A 21,597-nucleotide genomic window follows, 5' to 3' on the forward strand; every position below is an offset into this window, starting at 1 on the left:
CACCCTGGTGTCTGACTGCGCGTAATCAGCGGCCAGACGATTTGCCTCAACTTCCCACCCCGCCATAAACGTCTCCCCCTTTCTCTCACAGATATTGTGGAGCACACAGCAGGCAGGAATAACAATGGGAATATTGGTTTCGCTGGGGTCTAACCGAGTCAGTACACTGTGCCAGCGTGCTTTTAAACAGCCAAATGCACATTCTACCACCATTCTGCACTTGCTCAGCCTATAGTTGAACAGCTCTTGACTACTGTCCAGGGTGCCTGTGTACGGCTTCATGAGCCATGGCATTAAGGGGTAGGCTGGGTCCCCAAGGATAACTATAGGCATTTCAACATCCCCAACGGTTATTTTCTGGTCTGGAAAGTAAGTCCCTTTCTGCAGTTGTTCATATAGACCAGAGTTCCTGAAGATGCAAGCGTCATGTACCTTTCTTGGCCATCCCACGTTGATGTTGGTGAAGCGTCCCTTGTGATCCACCAGTGCTTGCAGCACCACTGAAAAGTACCCCTTTTGGTTTATGTACTGGCTGCCTTGGTGATCCGGTCCCAAGATAGGGATATGTGTTCCCATTGCAGCAAATCCATCCACTATGACCTGCACATTTCCCAGAGTCACTACCCTTGATAGCAGCAGCTCAGTGATCGCGTTGGCTACTTGCATCACAGCAGCCCCCACAGTAGATTTGTCCACTCCAAATTGATTCCCGATTGACCGGTAGCTGTCTGGCGTTGCAAGCTTCCAGAGGGCTATCGCCACTCACTTGTGAACTGTGAGGGCTGCTCTCACCTTGATATTCTTGTGCTTCAGGGCAGGGGAAAGCAAATCACAAAGTTCCATGAAAGTGCCCTTATGCATACGAAAGTTTTGCAGCCATTGGGAATCGTCCCAGACCTGCTACACTGTGGTCCCACCAGTCTGTGCTTGTTTCCTGGACCCAGAATCGGCGTTCCATGGCATGAGCCTGCCCCATTGCCACCAGGATGGCCAAATTGCCAGGGCCCGTACTTTGAGAGAAGTCTGTGTCCATGTCCTCATCGCTCTCCTCACCATGCTGCCGTCGCCTCCTTGCCTGCTTTGCAGGTTCTGGTTCTGCATATACTGCATGATAATGCGCGTGGTGTTTAGAGCAGTCAAAACTGCCGCGGTGATCTGAACGGGCTCCATGCTTGCCGTGGTATGGCGTGAGCAGGAGAGCAGAGTGGCAGCGGAAGCGGCAGGTGGATGACGATGCTGACAGGAATATGGCGCCCGCACGGAAAAAGGCACGAAACGATTGTCACCGTCGCTTTCACGGAGGGAGGGAGGGGTAGGCTGGCAGCAGACGGTGCTGCTGACTGAGAGAGCTATTCCTCTGCCAATATTCCAGGCAGGACTGAATCTCTATTAGACAAAACTTAAAGAAGAGCATGACCTGAGTCACTCCCATTTATGTGCACGCACCCCTGACAGGCTTTATCGAGGTCTGCCAGGAGCACCCATGTCCGCTCAGGTGACCTGACCGACCTGACCAAGGCCAGCCAGAGCAGCCAGGAGATGACGAGGGTGGCTACCAGTCTTACTGCACTATCTGCTGCCACAAAGCAATGAGACGCTGCTGTGTAGCAATGCAGTCCCACGTCTGCCAGCACCCAGGAGACATACGGTGATGGCTGAGCAGGGTGAGCTGAGCGGGCTCCATGCTTGCCATGGTATGGCGTCTGCACGGGTAACCCATTAAAAAAGGCGCGAAATGATTGTCTGCCATTGCTTTCACGGAGGGAGGGAGGGAATGGGGGCCTGACGAAATATACCCAGAACCTCCCGCGACAATGTGTTTTGCCCCGTCAGACACTGGGATCTCAACCCAGAATTCCAATGGGCAGCGGAGACTGCAGGAACTGTGGGAGAGCTACCCACAGTGCAACGCTCCGGAAGTCGACACTAGCCTCGGTACTGTGGCCGCACTCTGCCGACTTAATGGTCTTAATGGTTTTAAGTGTGGACATACACAATCGACTGTATAAAATCACTTTCTAAAAATTCGACTTCTATAAATTCAACCTAATTTCGTATTGTACACATACCCTGGGATAGCACTTGGGACCAAAACTTGACTTCTATGGCAGTATACCTAGTGAGGCTTGTTGACTTCTGTTGACTAGCAGCCGTGAAATCTGTATTTCAGTTTTGGATAGGGGCTTAAATACATTTATCACAGACATGCTTTTCGTGTTCTGTATCAATTGTAATTTACCACACTAATTTGCAGTAGTTAAAACTTCAGAATAAAAATACCTTAAAACTTTAAATCAGGCCCATATTTCTTCAACAACTGAAATGCTATATCAATAGGGGGTTTTGACAATTTTTACATCAAAACTTAAATCTCCCTTTTGATCTTCAAAAGTGTTCCCTTCAGAAGACAAGATTTTGAAAATACTCTATTTTTACAAGAAATTAATCAAATGCAAAAATTGAAAAAGATGTTGTGGCTTCTTTGGTAATCTGGAGTCAGGGTATTTTACAGTGCTATGCATTGATTCATGATGTAAATAAGTATATTGTGAAGAAAGCATGGGACAACAGTATGTGTAAGACTTGTTTCACTGTTGACTGTATCTGGTTCCAGAGTAGCAGCCATCTTAGTCTGTATTCGCAAAAAGAAAAGGCGTACTTGTGGCACCTTAGAGGCTAACAAATTTATTTGAGCATAAGCTTTCATGAGCTACAGCTCACTTCATCGGATTCAGCTTTTCATTTGCATAGATCCACGTTCTTAGAGGCTGTTTTCTTATTTAATTTCCTCCTTAATGTTTTCTGACACTGCAGCCTCAAAATGTTATGTTCATATTTGGTATGTCAGCATATGCTGCTAAAAATCCTTCACTCACTCTCAATGAATAATTTTGTTTCTTTTTAAGAATTTAGAGCCCAATCTTGCTATACTGAGTGGACTCTTATGAAGTGCTGAGTACCCACAACTCACACTAACTCTTATGGGAGTTGAAGGAATTCAGGTCTGTAGGACAGAGACCTAAATTTTATGGGCCATATTCTGCTCTGTTAAGCTTGTGAAAACCCTGCTGGAAATAAATTGTATTTGTAGGTGTTGTTGGAGCAATATGTGACTGTCCATCCTTTGAGTGCAAAAGAGTGCACTGAAGAGAACAAAAATTCTTTCATGGATTTCAAAATCACAATTGCAAATGCACACAAGGATGTAATTCCTAAATATATTATGCTTAGGTTTTCTTTCCTGAGTTAGTCATACAAGCATTTAAAACAAAAGTATAGTTTAGAAAATTGCACTTAAAGGATATTTTGCTTTAGAAGCAGTTTTTTAAATGAATACCAAAAGTACTTTTTTAAATTCCATTTCCAGCAAATACTTTGTATTCTAAGTTTTATAACCTGGAGGGAATTTCTGTTGTAAGAAACGTTGGGGCAGAGTTCCTGTCTGAAGTATCCTTCCCCTTTGTCACATTCCATAATCTATTTTAGATGTTCATAGGGTGTCAGTTTCATCACATATAATGCAAGAACCTTCCCCTCTCTTGTTCTTGCCACCTGGAAAACCCTTTCTATAATATCTGTTTCAGCTTCATTCAATCTCTATCTCCTTTTAAATCATATATTTTCCACTGTACGTGCCTTTTAATGTAGGTCTTCCTTTTGGTCTCATGAGTGAATGGCGTTGATGGACCTATCCTGTGGAATATAGACCAGATCATTATACTTTAATTAGATGGATTTTAAAACTCTCTTGCACTCTGCAGTATTTGTTTAGGCAAACTCCAGCTAAAATTACGACATGGATAGAGGAATTGCAGAATTGAAGTGACTCCAAGACACTAAAGGCCCAGTTTGAAGGCTGCAAACAGGACTTTGCTCTTGAGAATTGCATTTTCTGACTGGAGATGGATTGAAACAATCTGGGACGTGCATTCTGCTTCACTATAATTTAGGAATAGGCTAAAGCTGAAAAATTCGATTTCAGCTTTAAATTTTAGACATTTTGTAGTTCAGGTTTAGTTTGGCTCATTATAAAAAAAAAACAAAAAAAAACCGCACTTGTGAAACTCAAATTTAATCTTGCATTTTGATACCTCTTCTCTCTCTCACCTCCCCAAAGTTATGATCGGGGGTTTGATTTGGTCTTATCTCTACTATAAGTAGAGTTTGGCTACTTTCTGCATCACTGAAAGTGGTTTCTATATATAGGACAGTCAGCCTTTTGAAATAATAAGCCACATAATGCTGATTAATGTGATATTATATACTATAAATGGAACAGAAAATGGGAAAGTCAGTTCTATAACAGTGGAAGGGTCAGTCCTGGAGGGAGTTGGTTAAGGAAGCTTAATCTTAAACTGATAACTGTAGGCTTGCAGTGTAATTACCTCCATCTGATGTCTGCTGCTTATAAGAGCACAAATTGGAGGAAAAACAGTTTGTAGGGAATGTTGTTACGCCCTCAGTGTTTACCAGACCATAAAAAATTAGTAATTACTTCGGTGTCAGAAGAACAAACCGTGTCTTGACATGTTTCATTACTTTGTTAATTTAAAGCTCCTTTTGGTAAGACTTGTTTTCTTTCACTGAGATGTTCTATTAGGGATCTCTGATAACAGCATGATTGTGGAGAAAGAAAGGAACAGGGATTCCATTATGAATGTATATTAGAGTTGCTCATTCTAACCAAAACAAACTAATGTGCTGATTTGTGAGCCAGTAAGGGTGCAGAACGGGGGAGGGGTGAAAATTGGCAAAACCAATTAAATATGAAGTCTGTTCTATAAAAACTTTTTTGGCTGTTGTCCATATGGTGATGGATACTTTCAACTTAGTTGAAAGTTACAGGCTGATAACAGTTTGACAGTGATAAATTGAGTCATCAGAATTGCACTAATGGATGGTCTTCAGTTCAGAGTCCCAAGTAGATGATTAGGCATGTCAAATTTATATTACTTGTTGCAGAGTTTCAAGCTCTTGTTACAGTGATGATTGCAGGGATGGATATAAATATCTTGTTCTTATTGTTAAGTTTTTCTTTTTCCTTAAATATATAAATCATGCCATACTTGCTTAAGATGAAGTGTCTTTTGTTTTCCACATACTGAATTAAAATAGAACTAATGATCTGTGCTTTGTGATAAGGAAGGCAAGAGAAAAGGGAAAATGTATGGGATAGTAGCATTAAAATGTTGAAGAAAAGTGTAGTAATATGAAGTAAGGGTGGAATTTTGAGAAGTGTCTAAGTGATTTAGGAGCACAAGTCCCATTGAAAGTCCATTGGTAGTTTTCAAAATCCTACCCTGAATTCCTACTGTAGGATCAGCTGTGTATGCCACGTCCTAGAGAAGAGTGTGAAACACTTTCTGGACAAATAACTAACTTTTGAAAGTAGTTATTGATGATCACAGGCCTCTCGCCTTGTGTGATGTGATGTGTCCGTCACAATCCAGCTGAGGCTCTTGAGTTGAAAATTTCACCTTAATGGCCACTATGGAAAAGACATGGCAAAAGGGCTTTTTCAGAGCCAGGTCTTTGATTCTAGAATTCACGGTGTGTGTAGCCTTGTGAGCTGTGTTGACTCTATCTGTGTAGTTGAAGTTCTGGAACTCCCTCTGGGCTGACACAGTTCACAACTGGGAAATTAAATATCAAAATTAAATGTCAAAATTTGAAGAGGGAACTGAACAAAAGATGGGATGATCATTATTATTTGTATTATGGTAGCAACAAGAAGCCCCTACTGAGATCAGGGTTCCATGTATGCCGTAAATACTCATGGTAAGAGTCCGTTCACATTCTAGCCAGTGAGAAGTGTTGTAGCTCTGTCAGTCCCACGATATTGGGGAGATAAAGTGCGTGAGGTAATACCTTCTATTGGACCAGCTTGTGTTCGTGAAAGATACAAGCTTTCAAGCTTACACAGAGCTCTTCTTCAGGTCTGGGAAAGGTACTCCCAAGGTTACAGCAAAAGGCAAAGAGGAACAGACTGTTTAGCATAAGCAGTTAACACGTATTATAAGGGACCATTCAAGGTAGAGTGCCCCCTTAACACCTCTGCAGTCATAGGACAAAAAGAGGGGGTTAATGTTGTAATAGGCCATAAATCCGGAGTGTCTGTTTAGACCATGATTTTTAGTGTCCAGCAGAGTAATAAATTTAAGCTCCCAGGCTTGTCTTTTGAAAGTGTTGTACAGGTTTCCTTTGAAGAAGAGGACTCATAGGTCAAATATTGAGTGATAGCTTTGTGAAAAGCATTCACCCATAGATGATAGGGTGTTTTTGTCTTTTATCATTTTCCTGTGTGAGTTCATTCAAGAGTGTAGGGATTGTCTGGTTTCACCCAAATACATGGGCAGCGGGCGCAGCTGCCCCCGAGGGATACCTGAGCCGTGGTAGCCCTGCCACTTCCCCAGGGTCTCCCCACCCACCGCCTGCTGCTGCTGCTGCCTACCTACACTCCCCCTCTTTCTCCCCCTGATCCCTGCGCTGCGTCGCTTCTCCTCAGGGGCGGTGGACTGAGGAGGGATGCTGCAAGCAAGTGGTGGGCGGGGGAGTGAGGCATCTCAGCTGGGCACTGAGGCTGCTGGCTCGGAGTGGGGGACAGGGTGGCGGGCACCGGCTCTTCCCAGCACGCGGGCAGGGGATGGCTCAGCCCTGCGCTTGGCGGGGGGAGGGGAGGGAGCGGCTCAGTACTCAGTTGGGGGGGTGGGGGGCAGCCACTTGTCCCTGTGCTCAGGCGGGAGTGGTTCAGCCCAGCCCCGTGCTCAGGGGCCGGGGAGGGAAGCATCCTGGCCCAGTGCTTGGGCCAGCCTAGTTCAGTGCGGGGGGAGTGGCCTGGCTAGGCGCTGGGGCTGAAGGGGCTGGCCTGCGGGGACTGGGGTGGGTTAGTCGGGGCTCCTCTAGTCATGAGGGGGTGCTTCAGGGCTCTTCTTGTTATGGGGTTGGGGTTTCGGGGCTCTGGCATGTGGGGAGTGGGGCCTCAGGCAGAAGGGGCAGGTCTGGTGGGCTAGCCTCCCCAAAGTGGAGGTTCACCTGCCGCCCATGCCCAAATAGTTGTTACTGGGCCACTTAGTGCATTGGGTGATGTACATGATGTGTTGTGATAGGCATTTTATAGGACCCATGGATTTTGAAAGGTGTGTTGGGGGGGTGGGTGTGTTGATCATTGTAGCCATGGAGATAACGTCTGCAGGTTTTGCCAGATCACCTTGCATTTTGCCGTAATTCTGGGAGTATCTTTCCCAGACCTGAAGAATTGCTCTGTGTGTCTGGAAAGCTTGTCTCTCTCTCTCCAACAGAAGTTGATCCAATAAACGATATTGCCTCACCCACCTTGTCTCTCACATTCTAGACAGGACAGACAAAAGGTTGCAGAAAGGAATGTTATCCCACTTTAGAGAGAGAGGAAGTTAATGCACAGAGAGATTGACTTACCCAGGGTCATGAAGGAACTCTGTGCCAGAGCCAGGAATTGTTCCCAAATCTTTCAAGTCTCAGTTCAGTTCTTTAACTACAAGAACAACCTTCCTCTCTTGGATGGATGGCAGTTTTAACGTGCAGCCTTCTACTGTGCTGATTTTGAGTTCTTTTTTGTTTTCTTGTTGCTTGTTCCTCCCTGCCCCCTTTGTATAAAAGGCCATGATGGCTAATTAGACATCTAGAAAGAGAAATCCTTTTCTCTTGGTCCAGCAGAATCTGGATTTTTTGACTTTGAGGGCATACTGCAATGTCAGTGTATTCTGTCAGGCTTTCCCTGCAGGATATATTCATTAGGGTAAGAGTAAATTGGGCTGGAGAGAATATCTGGGTAGATTGGGAGGAGTTATTGATTCTTAGGGGGCAAAACTTTATTTGGCTTGGATTTGAGGAATTTTTGTTGATATTAATATACCTGGAGTTTGTTCATGTGCTTTTTTTTATAATATGTGTGCTGTCTTTAAGTTTGGAGAGAGCTTTAATAAACAGAATAAATAATTCATAGATTCTTTACTTTCCTATAGGTAAGTGATTATTTATTTGAATAATCTGTTCTTCATGATTGAAAGGTGGTGGTTTCCAAAATAATCCCAAAACAAACAAACTGCCTCCCCCAAACCTAACTGTAAATGTAAAAATGTAACTGTCAGATATGTTTAGAATCTGGTGGTCCCCTGACCCAGTTACAGTAGTTAACATTTGTGATGTGGTTGGAAGCCCTGTGATGATCACGTGTAGCCAGGTTAAAAGTCAATCACAACATGATTAGGTCATACCCACCCTACACAAGTCAACAATATTTGAAACGAGTGCCCTGTCACTGTTGTTTATATTATAGGCAGAGCCAAAATAAAGCTCATGCTCAAATAAATTGGTTAGTCTCTAAGGTGCCACAAGTACTCCTTTTCTTTTTGAGTGATCCAGACAGCAGGCTCTATCTTGGAGTGTACTTTTAAAATTATAAATGTAAATGGCAGCTAGCAGTATTCTTAATGATGCGAGTAACACCTGGATTCAGTTTGCTAGCCATTTGTTGATTTGCTACCCTTCAGCAGCTGACTTAACCTTTGTTTTAGTTTCCTCATTGGTAAAATCTTGATAATACTTGTCCAAGTTTGTAAAATGATTTGAGATTTGCTGATAAAAGGCACTATATAAGTATAAAAGTGGCGGTTGTGATGATTACTTTACAGAGAGAACTGCATAATATGTAATTGTAATGTATTGTAGGAGAGGAGTTTCAGAATAAGCTGAAACTGTAAATGTTGCCTGGTTCAAATGCATTTTGGATTTGTATGTCAATTGATGGCAAAACTTTGTTAAGTTGCCTTTATCTTCTTCCTGGTATAATTTTAGACATGGTCTGAAGAAGGCACAGCTGGCCTGATTTTTTAGTAGTGTTGAAGTCACTGGAAGCTATGGGTGGTCAGTGCTGAAAATCAATTCCACATGTCTCATTAGATTTGTAAGGCTGCCTCTTTATTTTGGCTTTCAAACCATATGAAAACAGGTTGTTTTCCGAAATATGCCTGAAGTGAAAAGATAAATTTGTCACAAATATATCCAGTTCAAAGAAAACAGTAAGAAATCTAAGGTGTCTGTTTACAACTTATGTTGCTATTTCCCTCCCACTCCCTCTCTTGCCCAGTATTGATCTGGAGAGGCCTAGGCTAAAAATGCAACCAGTAAATGCTATCCTTGTCTCATCTTGCAGGCCTAAACGGCAACATCAGAACAACTTTTCCCTGTTTCCTTCCACAAAAGGCTGGAATTTCAGAGGGGTAAGTTTGGGTATTCTATTTAATTGTTTTGCCTACAAATGCTTTAAAGTGATTTGATTAAATGTCAAAAAAGATACAGATTTGTTGTGGTTATGATGATGATCCTGGACAGACGTGTGTGTGTGTGTGTGTGTGTATTTATAGTAGCTTAATGGAAGGTTGGGTAGAAAGATCTGTCTGTTACATACAGTATTTTATGAATTTAGATCCCAGTTCAACAAAGTATTTAAGCACATATTTTATCCCTATTCAGCAAAGCACTGAAGGACGTGCATGTGCTTAAATGTTTTATAAGTAGGGATTGGATACTGGTAGATTATGGTTTGTATTTTATCTTTATATAATTATATATATAAAAATAATTAAAACTAAAACAATTTGGTAAAAGTCTTTCTCAATTTCCATCCTTTATACTGTCTGTTTACTTTTGCATTATATTAAATTTGGACACTGTACATAGACTAGTCAGTTTCACTCTTGTTTGTAGCCAATTTTGTATTTTCATAATTTGGCTCTGACATATTAACAGGATGCTGCAATATTGGGGTTACAAATGTTGCAGAGGAGTGTTGTTCTCTTAAATAAAACTTCCCCACACAACTAAAAATGTGGAACTATTTCTACCAAACAAAACTTATTCCTAAATTTGGGACTGTAACAATTTGGGGAATCTGTCTATGAACAACTTACGAATTCTGGTTGATATGAAATTCTTGAATCATGGAAAGCCTTAGTGGATGTGGAGTCGGCCATCTGCTGTCACAGATGTTGCAGATCCCGCCCAGACCAGGTGCTATGATCAGTCATCTCGGGACAATGTTTAACATCCTCCCAAGATACTTTTGGAATGGAAAGTATTGCATTATCATCATTCTCTATGACTACACCATGTGCTTTTTCCCAAATACAAAACAGTAATATTTATTGACTACTCAGGAATTTTGCTGGAAATGATTGTGAAATGATAGATTTAATGATTCTAAGGAAAGGAGGAAGTGAGAGCAGCAGAATAAGGACAATAGACTTCAGAAAATCAGACCAACAATCTCGGAGAAATGGTAGGTAGTGTCCCAGGGGAAGAAAATGTAAGGGATAAAGAAGTTAATGAGAGCTGGTAATTTCTCAAGGAGACAAAATTAAAGGCCCAACTGCCAACTATCTTGATGTGAAGGAAAGATAGAAAGACTCATAAGAGGCCCATATGGCTCCATCAGGAGCTCTTCAATTACCTGAAATTCAAAAAGGAATCCTACAAAAAATAGAATCCTGGACAATTTGCTAAGGAGGAATTCAAAAGTATAGCACAAATATGTAGGGACAAAATCAGAAAGGCTAAGGCACAAAATGAGTTATGCCTAGCAAGGAACATAAAAGGCAATAAGAAGAAGTTCTTTAAATAAACTAGGAGCAAGAGAAAGATGAAGGTAAGTGTAGGTCCTCTATTTAGTGGGGAAGGGTAGCTAATACGTGATGACATCAAGAAGGCTGAGTTGTTTAAGGCCTACTTTGCTTTAGTCTTCACTAAAAAGATTAATGGTGGCCAGATACTCAACACAATTAATATTGTAATAAGCCAGCAGATGGCACCTAAGGGCAGCCAAGTCCTGGAGGATCAACAGCTTGAAGGGGCAAGATGACAGAGGATTCCATGGCAGATTGGAGGAGCTTGAGGGCAAGTGCCATCTTGGCTGTAGCGTCAGGGGAGGGGGGGCAGAGGGAGCTGTGTGGAAGGAAGAAGGACTGTGTTGCTTTGGGAGTGGGTGTGCATAAGACAGGGGAATAGGAGTTGTGACAGACACTACCAGACTTTGACTTGTCAACACTTTGGACTTAAACTCCCAGGTGTCCTGGGGGAATGTGAAGGCTGGGTAACCAAGGAGCAGCATTCCACCTAGGCTTACCACCTGGCCCGTATTTGACCAGTCTCGCTGGGTTTTTTTTTAATGGATTTGCCAGTTGTCAGAAAAATAATTTTTTTTACATGGGTCTAAAGATTTCCATTATTATCACAATACACTGGGATATCTAATATTAAAAGTGTCTATGTCCAGCTAAAGATGCTGCAGTGTTCCCACTTCCGCAGTTTAAGCTATGACAGATCAAACCTGTTGAAAATACAGCAGCTGTCTGCCCACCAACACACAAGTGCACCACGCCTGTGTGTGTGAGAGAGGGTATGAGTCATGCAAGAGTGAGGAGATGTGTGAGGCATATTAAATAATGGAAGATCAGGGCAATGGTGCGAGTGATCCTACTACACCCCCGAAATAAAGCTTGAATCAGAAACGGCACATTCAATGACAACTGGCTAAATGAAACTACGTTTGAGACTGGCTAACAAGTAATAAATGATAAAGCTCTTAAAACAAATGCCCATTTGTGGTCAATGATGGTATAAATTTTATCTATATGTGTACTCTCTCTAGATACTGTTAATGGCTGTTGAAGGGGGCAGTTGCAGAGTTGCCTAGGGTTTGGGGTTGGAGCCAGTTTGCCTTGTGATGGTGGGGGCAGGGGTTGCTGTGGTTTTTTTGCATTTCAAAGATGGTAACCCTAATTCCAACAGGCTGGAGGCCCCGACTGAGCAACGCAACCCACGAAGCTAGCATCCCAGCTTTATGTGCAGCACTAGTGGGGTTAGAGGCCTTGGGTGGGGAGTGATGGTTTTTGCCACATCTGAATGTACTCCTGTTTCACTGTTGTTGAATTCCCTTAAATTCTTCTTCGGTGCTTGCTCATATCGATTCCAATTAGGTGTGTGCGCGCCAGGTGCATGGCTGTTGGAAAGTTTTCCCCTAGCAACATCCATCGGGTTGGCTGTGGAGCCCTCTGGAGTGGCACCTTCATGGGCTCAATATATACCCCAGCCAACCCGGCGCCCCCTCAGTTCCTTCTTACTGCCTGTGATGGTCATTGGAACTGTGGCATCTTGCTCGCATGATCTCCACATTTCCTTAGCTCTGTAGATAGTTGTTTTTAGTTTGGTTTGTAGTTCTTGTTTTTGGTTTTTAGTTAGTGCTAGTCAGGTTGGGGGGTTTCCCCTCCACCCCGATTCTTCTTCTCGGTGCTCCATGCCCAAGTCCCCGGGGTTCAAGCCCTGCAGGTCCTGCTCTAAGCCCATGCCAATGGGCAACCTCCATGACTCTTGCCTGAAGTGTTTGGGGGAGGCTGATGAAGACGAAAAGTGCAGGATCTGCAAAGGATTTCATCCTCAGACTAAAAAGGAGTGGGACTTTAACTTGAAGCAGCTCCTTATGGAGGTGGCACTTAGCCCCCACCCTCCTTCGGCATGCCAGGACCTGGCACCGAGCGCTTCAGTGCGCACCGCCCCAGTGGCAGTTGTGGAGGTGGCACCATGGTTGGACTCTGACTGAGACACGCAGCACTTCTGCTCTCTGGCACTGCAACCGGTGACATCAGCTTGGCACCCCTCCCACTCTCCTGGTCAGAAGCGGCACCAGAAGCCGGAAAAGGGTACGCCTCCTGCACAGAGACGCTCTTCCCTGGAGCCAGCCAATGGGGAGCGTCCCAGAGGGGAGCACCCAGGAACAAAGTCCATAACCCCGGCACCGTTGACTCTGGCCCTACGGGGGGATCTGCTAAGTCCAGTACCTCTGGACTCCCCAACTAGCTCTTGTATGCACTCTTCCCACTTCGGGACCCCCTCCGACCCCAGTCCCTAAGCTGGACCCTTTGGTTGGTGATGCAGGACATCGAGCCCCCGCAACCGAGGGGGGACAAGATGACCCTCTTCCCCCTGTGGCCTCCTCCCCCTTCTCCCCTGACAAGGCTGTGGCAGCAGCTCGATCTCCGGGTCACCGCCGATTGACATCTGTGCCCACCAGGACCGCCTGCGCAGGGTTGCACGTAATACGAACCTGCAGACAGAGGAGGTAGTGGAACCGGAGGATCCGGTGTGGACTTTTGGCCCCGGAAGGCCCGTCGAGGGTGACCCTTCCCCTCATCAGGACCATTCAGACTAATGCCAAAACCATCTGGCAGACCCCAGCCTCCATTCCCCTGCGGCTAAGGGGGTGGAGTACAAATACTTTGACCCCTCGAAGGGGGGTGATTACTGGTTCACTCACCCGCAGCCCTGCTTGCTCGTGGTGGCGGCTGTGAACGAGAAGGAGCGGCATGGTCAGCTGGCCCCTGGGCCCAAGTCGAAGGATGCAAGTGCCTCAACTTGTTTGGCCGCAAAGTTTACTCCATGTGGGGGGGGGGGCTTCAGCTCCGGATCACCAGTCAGCAGGCACACCTGAGCCATTACAATTTTAACTTCTGGAACTCCATGCTGAAGTTCAAGGAGCTTGTGCCTCTTGAGTCCAGAGAGGAGTTTGGGGCCCTGGTTGACGAGGACAAAACAGTGGCACGGACCTCTTTGCAGGCCTCGCTGGATGCTGAAGACTTGGCTGCACGCATGTTGTCTTCCAGGATTGCCATGAGGCACGCCTCTGGCCTGCCCCCAGAGGTTCAGCAAATGCTGCAGGATCTACCCTTTGACAGGGGTGATCTGTTCTCAGAACAGACTGACTTTAGGCTGCGCAGCCTTAAAGACTCGAGGACGACCCTGAAGTCCCTGGGTATTGTGATACAGCATGGCCAGAGGGCAGCAGGAGAGTGTTAGAAGGGAGCCTTATTCCCTGTAGAGAGAAGAAAGTTTGCTATAAATTAATTAAAGCACCTGAAGCCAATTAGAGCACCTGAAGTCAGTCACATGATAAAAACTTCCTGTTTCAGACAAGAGGAGAAGTTGAAGCAGGGTGGATTGGTGTTGGAGCAAAGAGCAGTTTGGAGGAGTTGAAGCAGAGTGCATTGATGTGGAAGTAGAGAGCAGTATGGAGGAGTTGAAACAGAGTGGATTGGTGTTGGAGCAGAGAGCAGTTTGGAGGGAAGCAGAGGAGAGTTTGGAGAAGTGCTGCCATGGGCTAAGAAGACCAAGATCTTAGGTAAAGGGACACCTGGTTTGTGCAGAGGGAGGGCAGGAAGCCCCACAAGCTGAAGGGCAGGAGAGGGAAGTAGCCCAGGGGAAGGAACCGCTAGTTCTAGTGATTTACCGCGATCCCTAGGGCCCCTGGGCTGGGACCCAGAGTAGAGGGTGGGCCCGGGTCCCTCCCTTTTCACTTCCCTCCTCTAGGACACTAGTGGGGCAGTTAATACCCCAGTTCAGGGGCAAGAAACGGTGCCCTGAACCCCGCCAAGAAGAGAAAGCGTGAGACCCATCATAGTAGTGCCGGCAATTTGCCACAGTATGCACACCCCGGCAAACCAGTGGAAGCACTTCAAACCTCAGCAGTCGCAGCAGCGCTCCTACCTTCCTCAGCTGAGGCAGGATTTTTACAGACGGTGGCAATGTAATAGCAGGAGGAAGCCCTCCAACCCCCTGTCTGGACAAGGCCAGCACCCCAAAAGCCATCATCGGGCTCCAAGCAGGCCTCTTGAAGGGACACCCAAAGACAGCGAACCAGACTTCCCCCAGGATCCTACCCTTTTTTGAATCGTTTGTCCCATTTCCATGGAAATAACCACGGACTGAACTTGGTGGTCACTGTTCCAGAGCGGGTCCTTGCCTCCCTCCGCTGGTGGCTAGATCGCAGGGTGGTGTGTGAAGGGGCCCCTTTCCTTGTCCTTGGTCACGGATACGTCAGCCCTGGGGTGGGGCACTCATCTCAGAAACCTTCGGACCTAGGGCCTGTGGTCTCAGTCCACGCTCTCCCTCCATATCAACGTCCAGGGGCTGATGGTGGTGCGGCTTGCTTGTCAAGCCTTCCAGGAGCACCTGCGGGGCCGTTGTGTGGCGGTTCTCATGGACAACACCACGGCCGTGTTCCACATCAACAAGCAAGGGGGGCGCACTCCTCCCCCGCTGCCAGGAAGCCATTCAACTTTGGGAGTTCTGTATAGCCCGCTCCATTCACCTGGTGGCGTCCTTCCTTCCTGGGATCCAGAACACGCTGGCGGATCACCTCAGCAGGTCCTTCCACTCTCACGAGGGGTCCAGCCGGCTGGATGTTGTCCACTCCATCTTCCAAAGGTGGGGGTTTGCCCAGGTCGACCTTTTTGCCACCCGCAGCAACAGGAAGTGCCCAGCTTTCTGCTCCTTCCAAGGTCACTGTCCGAGCTCCCTCACAGACACGTTCCTGCTTCCCTGGTTGGGTCGCCTGCTTTACGCCTTCCCTCTGTTCCCTCTTGTGCACAAGCTCCTGCTCAAGATCCGCAGAAACAGGGCGAAGGTGATTCTGGTAGTTCTGGCGTGGCCCTGGCAGCATTGGTACACCACGCTGTTGGAGCTGTCAGTGGACATTCCAGTCCCGTTGCCTCTTCTTCCCGACCTGCTCACCCAGGACCATGGTTGCCTCTGTCATCCTGACCTGTGGTCTCTCCACCTCACAGCATGGATGCTGCGTGGCTAAACCGTACGGAGCTTCTGTGTTCGGACCCCGTACAACAAGTACTGCTGGGCAGCAGGAAGCCCTCCACTCGAGCCACGTATCTGGTGAGGTGGAAACAGTTCTTGTGTTGGTGTAACCAGCGCTACACATCCCCCCTCTGGGTGTTGGTGCCCCTCATTTTGGAGTACCTTCTACACCTGAAGCAGCAAGGCCTGGCAGCGTCCTCAGTGAAGGTTCACCTTGCTGCTATCTCGGCTTTCCACCCGGGCATGTGCTGCTCTGTCTTCACCAACCCGATGTTTGCTCGCTTTCTTAAGGGCTTGGACCTGGTCCTTTCCAGGCTCAGGGGCCCCCGTTCGAACTGATGGCCACATGCTTCCTCTTGTATCTCTCCTGGAAGATTGCTTTCCTTGTCGCCATTACATCGGCGAGACACGTCTCTGAGCTAAAGGCCCTTACCTTGGAACTGCCTTACACAGTCTTCCACAAGGATAAGGTGCAGCTCAGGCCTCACCCGAGGCCTTTCTCCCCAAGGTGGTGTCAGGTTTTCACACCAGACAAGATATTTTCCTGCCTGTTTTTTACCCTAAACCTCACGCCAGACCCCGGGAGCAGCGGCTGCATTCCCTGGATGTCCACAGGACCCTTGCCTTGTACATTGAGCACACTAAGCCCGGCACACCAGGGACGACACGGCTTTCAGTAGAGTGGTACTGCAGTTAACATTGCTTCACTTCAACCCCACTGCCTAGGGAAGGCTTGGGAGTCACCTAGTAGAAATTGATATGAGCAAGCACTCTAAGAAGAAAAAACGGTTACTCACCTTTGTAACTGTTGTTTTTTGAGATGTGTTGCTCATATGCATTCCATACCTGCCCCCCTTCTCCTCTGTTGGAGTAGCTGGCAAGAAGGAACTGAGGGGATACTGGGTTGGCTGGGGTATATATTGAGTGCCATGAAGGCACCACTCCAGGGGGCTCCACAGCTGACCCGATGGATGCCGCTAGGGGAAACTTTCTGACGGCTGTGCACACACCTAATTGGAATAGATATGAGCAACACATCTTGAACAACAGTTACAAAGTAACCATTTTTTTCCCACCCATCTCCATTTTGGCCCATTGGTCTGTCCCCATTCTTCTGCCTAATATTGTTTTATATAAATGCTTTGAACACCTCTCTGCGTGTAATTGGGTTTTGTATCAGGAGTTTCCAGACCCACATGAGAAAAGGGGGCAAATGCCTGACCCAGAGAAGAATAAGTGCAAGCATGCTACTGTGGGGCATCTATCAGCACCTGTGTCCAGCACAGAGGGGTGGAGGTGGGTGGGGTGGCACGATATTAACAACACAGGTAAAAATGCAAGCCAAATTAGGGAAAGAACAGGATAAAGAATATATGGAAGTCAGATGTACTCAAGTCAGCAGGGCCTGATGAAATTCAGGGTATTTAAGGAACTAGCTGAAGCAATCTTGGAACCATTAGCAATTATCTTCAAGAACTTCATGGAGGATGGGTGAGGTCCCAGAAGCAGTAGATGTGATGTATGTTGATTTTAGTAATACCCTCTGAACCTTCTCTTGAGCAAGCTAGGAAAATGTGGTCTAGATGAAATTATTTTAAGTGGGTGTGCAACTGGTTGAAAGACCATACTCGGAGTAGTTATCAATGGTTCATTGTCAAATTGGGAGGGTGTATGTAGTAGGGTCCTGCAGCGGTCAGTCATGGGTCTGTTACTACTCAATATTTTCATTAATGACTTGGATAATGGAGTGGAGAGTATGCTTACAAAATTTGCAGATGATAGCAAGAAGGGAGGAGTTGCAAGTGGTTTGGAGGACAGAATTAGAATTTAAAATGACCTTGACAAATTAGAGAAGTGGTCTGAAATCATTAAGATGAAATTCAATAAAGACAAGGGCCACATATTTTACACAGGAAAGAAAAATCAAATACATAACTACAAAATGGGGAACAACAAGCTTGGTGTTAGTACTCCTGAAAGAATCTGGGGGTTATCGTGGATCACAAACTGAATGAGTCAACAATGTGATGCACTTGCAAAAAATGCTAATAACATTCTGGGATGTATTAACAAGAGTGTTGTATATAAGACAAGGAAGGTAATTGTCCCACTCCACTCAGCACTGCTGAGGCCTCAGCTGGAGTACTGTGTCCAATTCTGTGCACCACACTTTAGGAAAGATGAGCACAAATTGGAGAGAGTCCAGAGAAGAGCAACAAAAATGATAAAAAAAAAAAAAAAAAAAGGTTTAGAAAATTTGACCTATGAGGAAAGGTTAAAAAAAACTGGGCATGTTTACTCTTGACAAAAGAGGATTGAGGGGGGACATGGTAAGTTTTTATTTACGTTAAGGACTATTACAAAGAAAATGGTGATTGGTTGTTCTCCATGTTCACTGAAAGAGGGATAAGAAGTAATGGGCTTAATCTGCAGCAAGGGAGATTTAGCTTGGATATTAGGAAAAACTTTCTAACTGTAAGGATAGTTAAGCTCTGAAATAGGCATCACTGGAGGTTTTTAAGAACAGATTGGATAGGATGGTCTAAGTTGATTTGGTCCTGCCTCAGTGCAGCAGGCTGGACTTGATATCCTCTTCAAGTCTCTTCAAACCTCTACATTTCTATGATTCTACTTCTTGTCTTTTAGGTATTTTTGTTGATGATTCTACCACCTCCATCTACTAATGGACCAATATTGTTGTTAGGATTCTTTTTCTCCCTAATATTCTTTAAAAAACTCCTTATTGTCCTTAACTCTGCTGGCCATAAATTTCTTATTGTGTCCTTTTGTTTCCTTTATCAATTTTATACAGTTCTTAACTTTTGATTTATATTCATTACTATCAACTTCCCATTTCTTCCATTTGTTATATATCTATATCTGTGTGTATCTGTGTAAAATATATAAAAATATGCCTTTACTGCTCCTCTAGGCCAGGTTGGTTTTTTAAGCAAGAAGGCCTTCTTTCTTGATTTGTGGGATTGTGGCTTTGGGGATATTTCTGAGCATCCAGTAAAGTGTTTTTAAACAAGTTCCAATTAGCATTCACATATTTTCTGTTAAAATTTTCCCTCACTGCTGATTTAGCTCACAATTGTCAGCTTTGTGAAATTGACCCTTTAAAGGAACCTAGTATATACATTTCTGAACTGAACTTTATTCTATCTGCACATAACAAATGTGATCAAGTAATGATCACTTGTATCTAAGCTACCACTAGTTTTTAGACATTCCAAGGATGTTTTAGTACTGGCAGCAAGAAACTTCAAGCATTTTGTAGTGGTCATTTCCCACAAAACTTGTACAAGAGTGCAGTTACAGAACCAAATATTAATTCCTTGTAAAAGTTTGGACCAAATACCTTAAAGGGTCAAGGAAGAACCTGCATCAGTAGTCCACCTGACTTGTCTGGACACTGAAATGCACAGACAAGTGAGCACTGGACAAGAGAGCCAAGTTTCATTCAGCATTTGCAACTCTTTGGCATCAGCTTTGCTTTGATGAATGGAAAAAGTATGTTCTGAAAAGCATAGTGAGCTGACTTCAGGTCACTAAGGTTTTGGTACAGATGGTGAACAATAAAAAGAAATGTTGATATCTTTTCAAACAGGAGTACAATTCTAACGGGATAAAAAGAAGAGTTGAATTAATGTTGATGACAGAACAGTGAGTTTGGTGCTGTCACACTTGGGCATGACAAACAGATCTCTGAGGAGCTCTTGAAATGTGTTCACTGCTGATGATTTGTTGAAAACTTATATAGCATGTCATCTAGAAATAGCATACAAGAATATTTCAACAGCCCCAAAGCCACGAGGACAACCAAAAGTGGCAAAGGCATGAAATGAAAACATTGTGCTTACTTTCCAATCTTCATTTGACAGTCGGTTTGATAGTTTAAAATGTCTCTGTCTAGTGTTGAGAAAAATGGGTCTGTTTAAAGCATCAATCGGCATACACCAACACAAACCTCAAAGTGAGATAAGGAGGGCCCGGATGTGAACCATTTACCAAGGGAAACTCCTCTTCACTTTACATTAATTTATTTTATCAGGGGAAACTTTTCCCCCCCCATGCTGATAGCAATCAATTTGAGCCGTGTATATAGAGACCAACAAATCTTCATATTTTTGTTTCTTAATGGGAAGTTCCGTGACTAAAACAGTCATATAGCACTACTAAACTTAGTGATGCTGTGTGTGTAAGTGGCTAAGAGTAGCTGGTGCCCTACACTGAACCTGATGGCATTTCTGTCTATCCTGTAATGCAATAACTTTAGAACACTGCACCCAATCAGTTCAAAAACTTCAGGGAATGTTCTAGGCATCAGTGGGCTGAACCCAATTTATTTTGGTGAAAGTCAAAAAAGTATTAGAGTATTAGAGGGAAGTGGAAGTGTGGACCTGGAGGGAGAGGAGGAAAATGTAGGGGTAGAGGGAAGCAGCAGAGACCAAAAGGATGAGGAAGTGGTGGGGGAAGCTGTGAGAGGGGTCCACAACTGATTTAAAATGGAGAGTATAGACTGTAGACTAGACTCTGGATGATTATTTGAATAATGTAGTCATTTGTATTGGTTTTTTTAGACATTGTGATGATTTGGTGAATCTTTCTGAACAACTTATCCATTCTGGTTGATAGTATAAAGTTGTTGTTCTGAAGTTGATGTATTTTTTTGAATACCTGTAGTGGATTTCATCCTTGCTGATATGGGTTGTTTTTATCATGTACTTTCCAGCCCAGGTACAATGGTGGGAGTGGGGAGAGGAGTAGAGGGGTCAGCTCTAGTTCCACGGGTTGGGCAATTGGACTGTGATGTCTTCGCTCTTGACAGGGGGTCCTAGACAGAGGATCTGCAGCTCAAAAGTGTGCTTAAAGAACCAAAGCCAAAAGCAGTGCCTGGACTTGGTTCAGACTCTGAAGGCTCAAAGCACACTGAGTCAGCAGTTGAATCCCGCACAGCAATTTGAATGTCCAAGATGGGGAACTCAACTAGATTTGTGACAAATGGGTTTGATATGGAGAAGTTACTAGAAGACCAAGGGGAAAAAATGTTTCCTGGTCAGTGAGGAATGGTGGGTTTGTGGGAATGATTGGAAAGGACCATCATTTCACCCCTGCTTATCACTGTGATAGGTATGTCTATTCTGTTCAACAAAAAATGAATACAATCTTCTGCATTTTTGAAACAAACATCTGGAATATTACATTATGTTGGTTTTTCTCTCTTCCTTTCCCTACTCACCCAAATTAGCTGAAAAGCCTCACTGCTAAAATTAAATAAAAAAATGCATAGTGAAATCTAAACCAACATTTCTGCTTGAAATATTTTTAGAGGCATGTGTTTGGTGTGCAGTTGCCTGAAGATTGGAGATAATTTACTGCAGTGCAGTTTCTCTTTATTTCCTCCTTTTTGTTCCATTTCCTTTTTAGTTTTACAAAAGTATTTAGCTAACCAAGCTGCAGATGCTGCCACCTGTGAGCAAAGCCGGTATAATTTATTAGATGCTGACATAAAAATGTGCTAAACATACTAAGGTCAGTTTTTGATGCATAAGCGGTTTCTCTGCTAGCCTGATTTCAAGTCTGTGGGGGGAAAGGTAGCTTGCATGTCAAATGGGATAAATTCCACAATTCTCAGACGGTATTTACAAAAAGCATACATGTATTTTGTGCAAGTTGGCTGACTTCAATTATTCCTATAATGAAACAAATCTAAGCAGCGTAAAAGTTAGTAAGAAAGAAAGAAAAGTTTTTCTTAGCTCTGACTGGCAGGTTAGTTACATAAAAGAACTTTTCAACAAAAAGCAGCCACCTACCTCTCCTATGCTCCAAGATTCCTATAGCAATTTAACACTTGATTGCACTTAATGCATTTATCTATTGGTTTTTATCTCTTTGACTAAACAACAAGAATAAGACTAT

At 44.5% G+C, this 21,597-nt stretch overlaps 1 protein-coding gene across 1 annotated transcript in view; it reads left to right on the plus strand.

Moving 5' to 3' along the window:
* Positions 1-21,597, plus strand: part of ARHGEF3 (Rho guanine nucleotide exchange factor 3) — a 317,845-nt gene that overhangs the window by 73,572 nt on the left and 222,676 nt on the right. The window contains exon 3 of the mRNA XM_074957735.1: positions 9,191-9,257. Within this exon, the coding sequence (XP_074813836.1) occupies positions 9,191-9,257 (67 nt within the window). The remainder of the gene's footprint in view (positions 1-9,190; positions 9,258-21,597) is intronic.

The sequence above is a fragment of the Natator depressus genome, chromosome 7 (genome assembly GCF_965152275.1).
Source record: "Natator depressus isolate rNatDep1 chromosome 7, rNatDep2.hap1, whole genome shotgun sequence".
In the NCBI taxonomy this organism is placed as follows: domain Eukaryota; kingdom Metazoa; phylum Chordata; order Testudines; family Cheloniidae; genus Natator; species Natator depressus.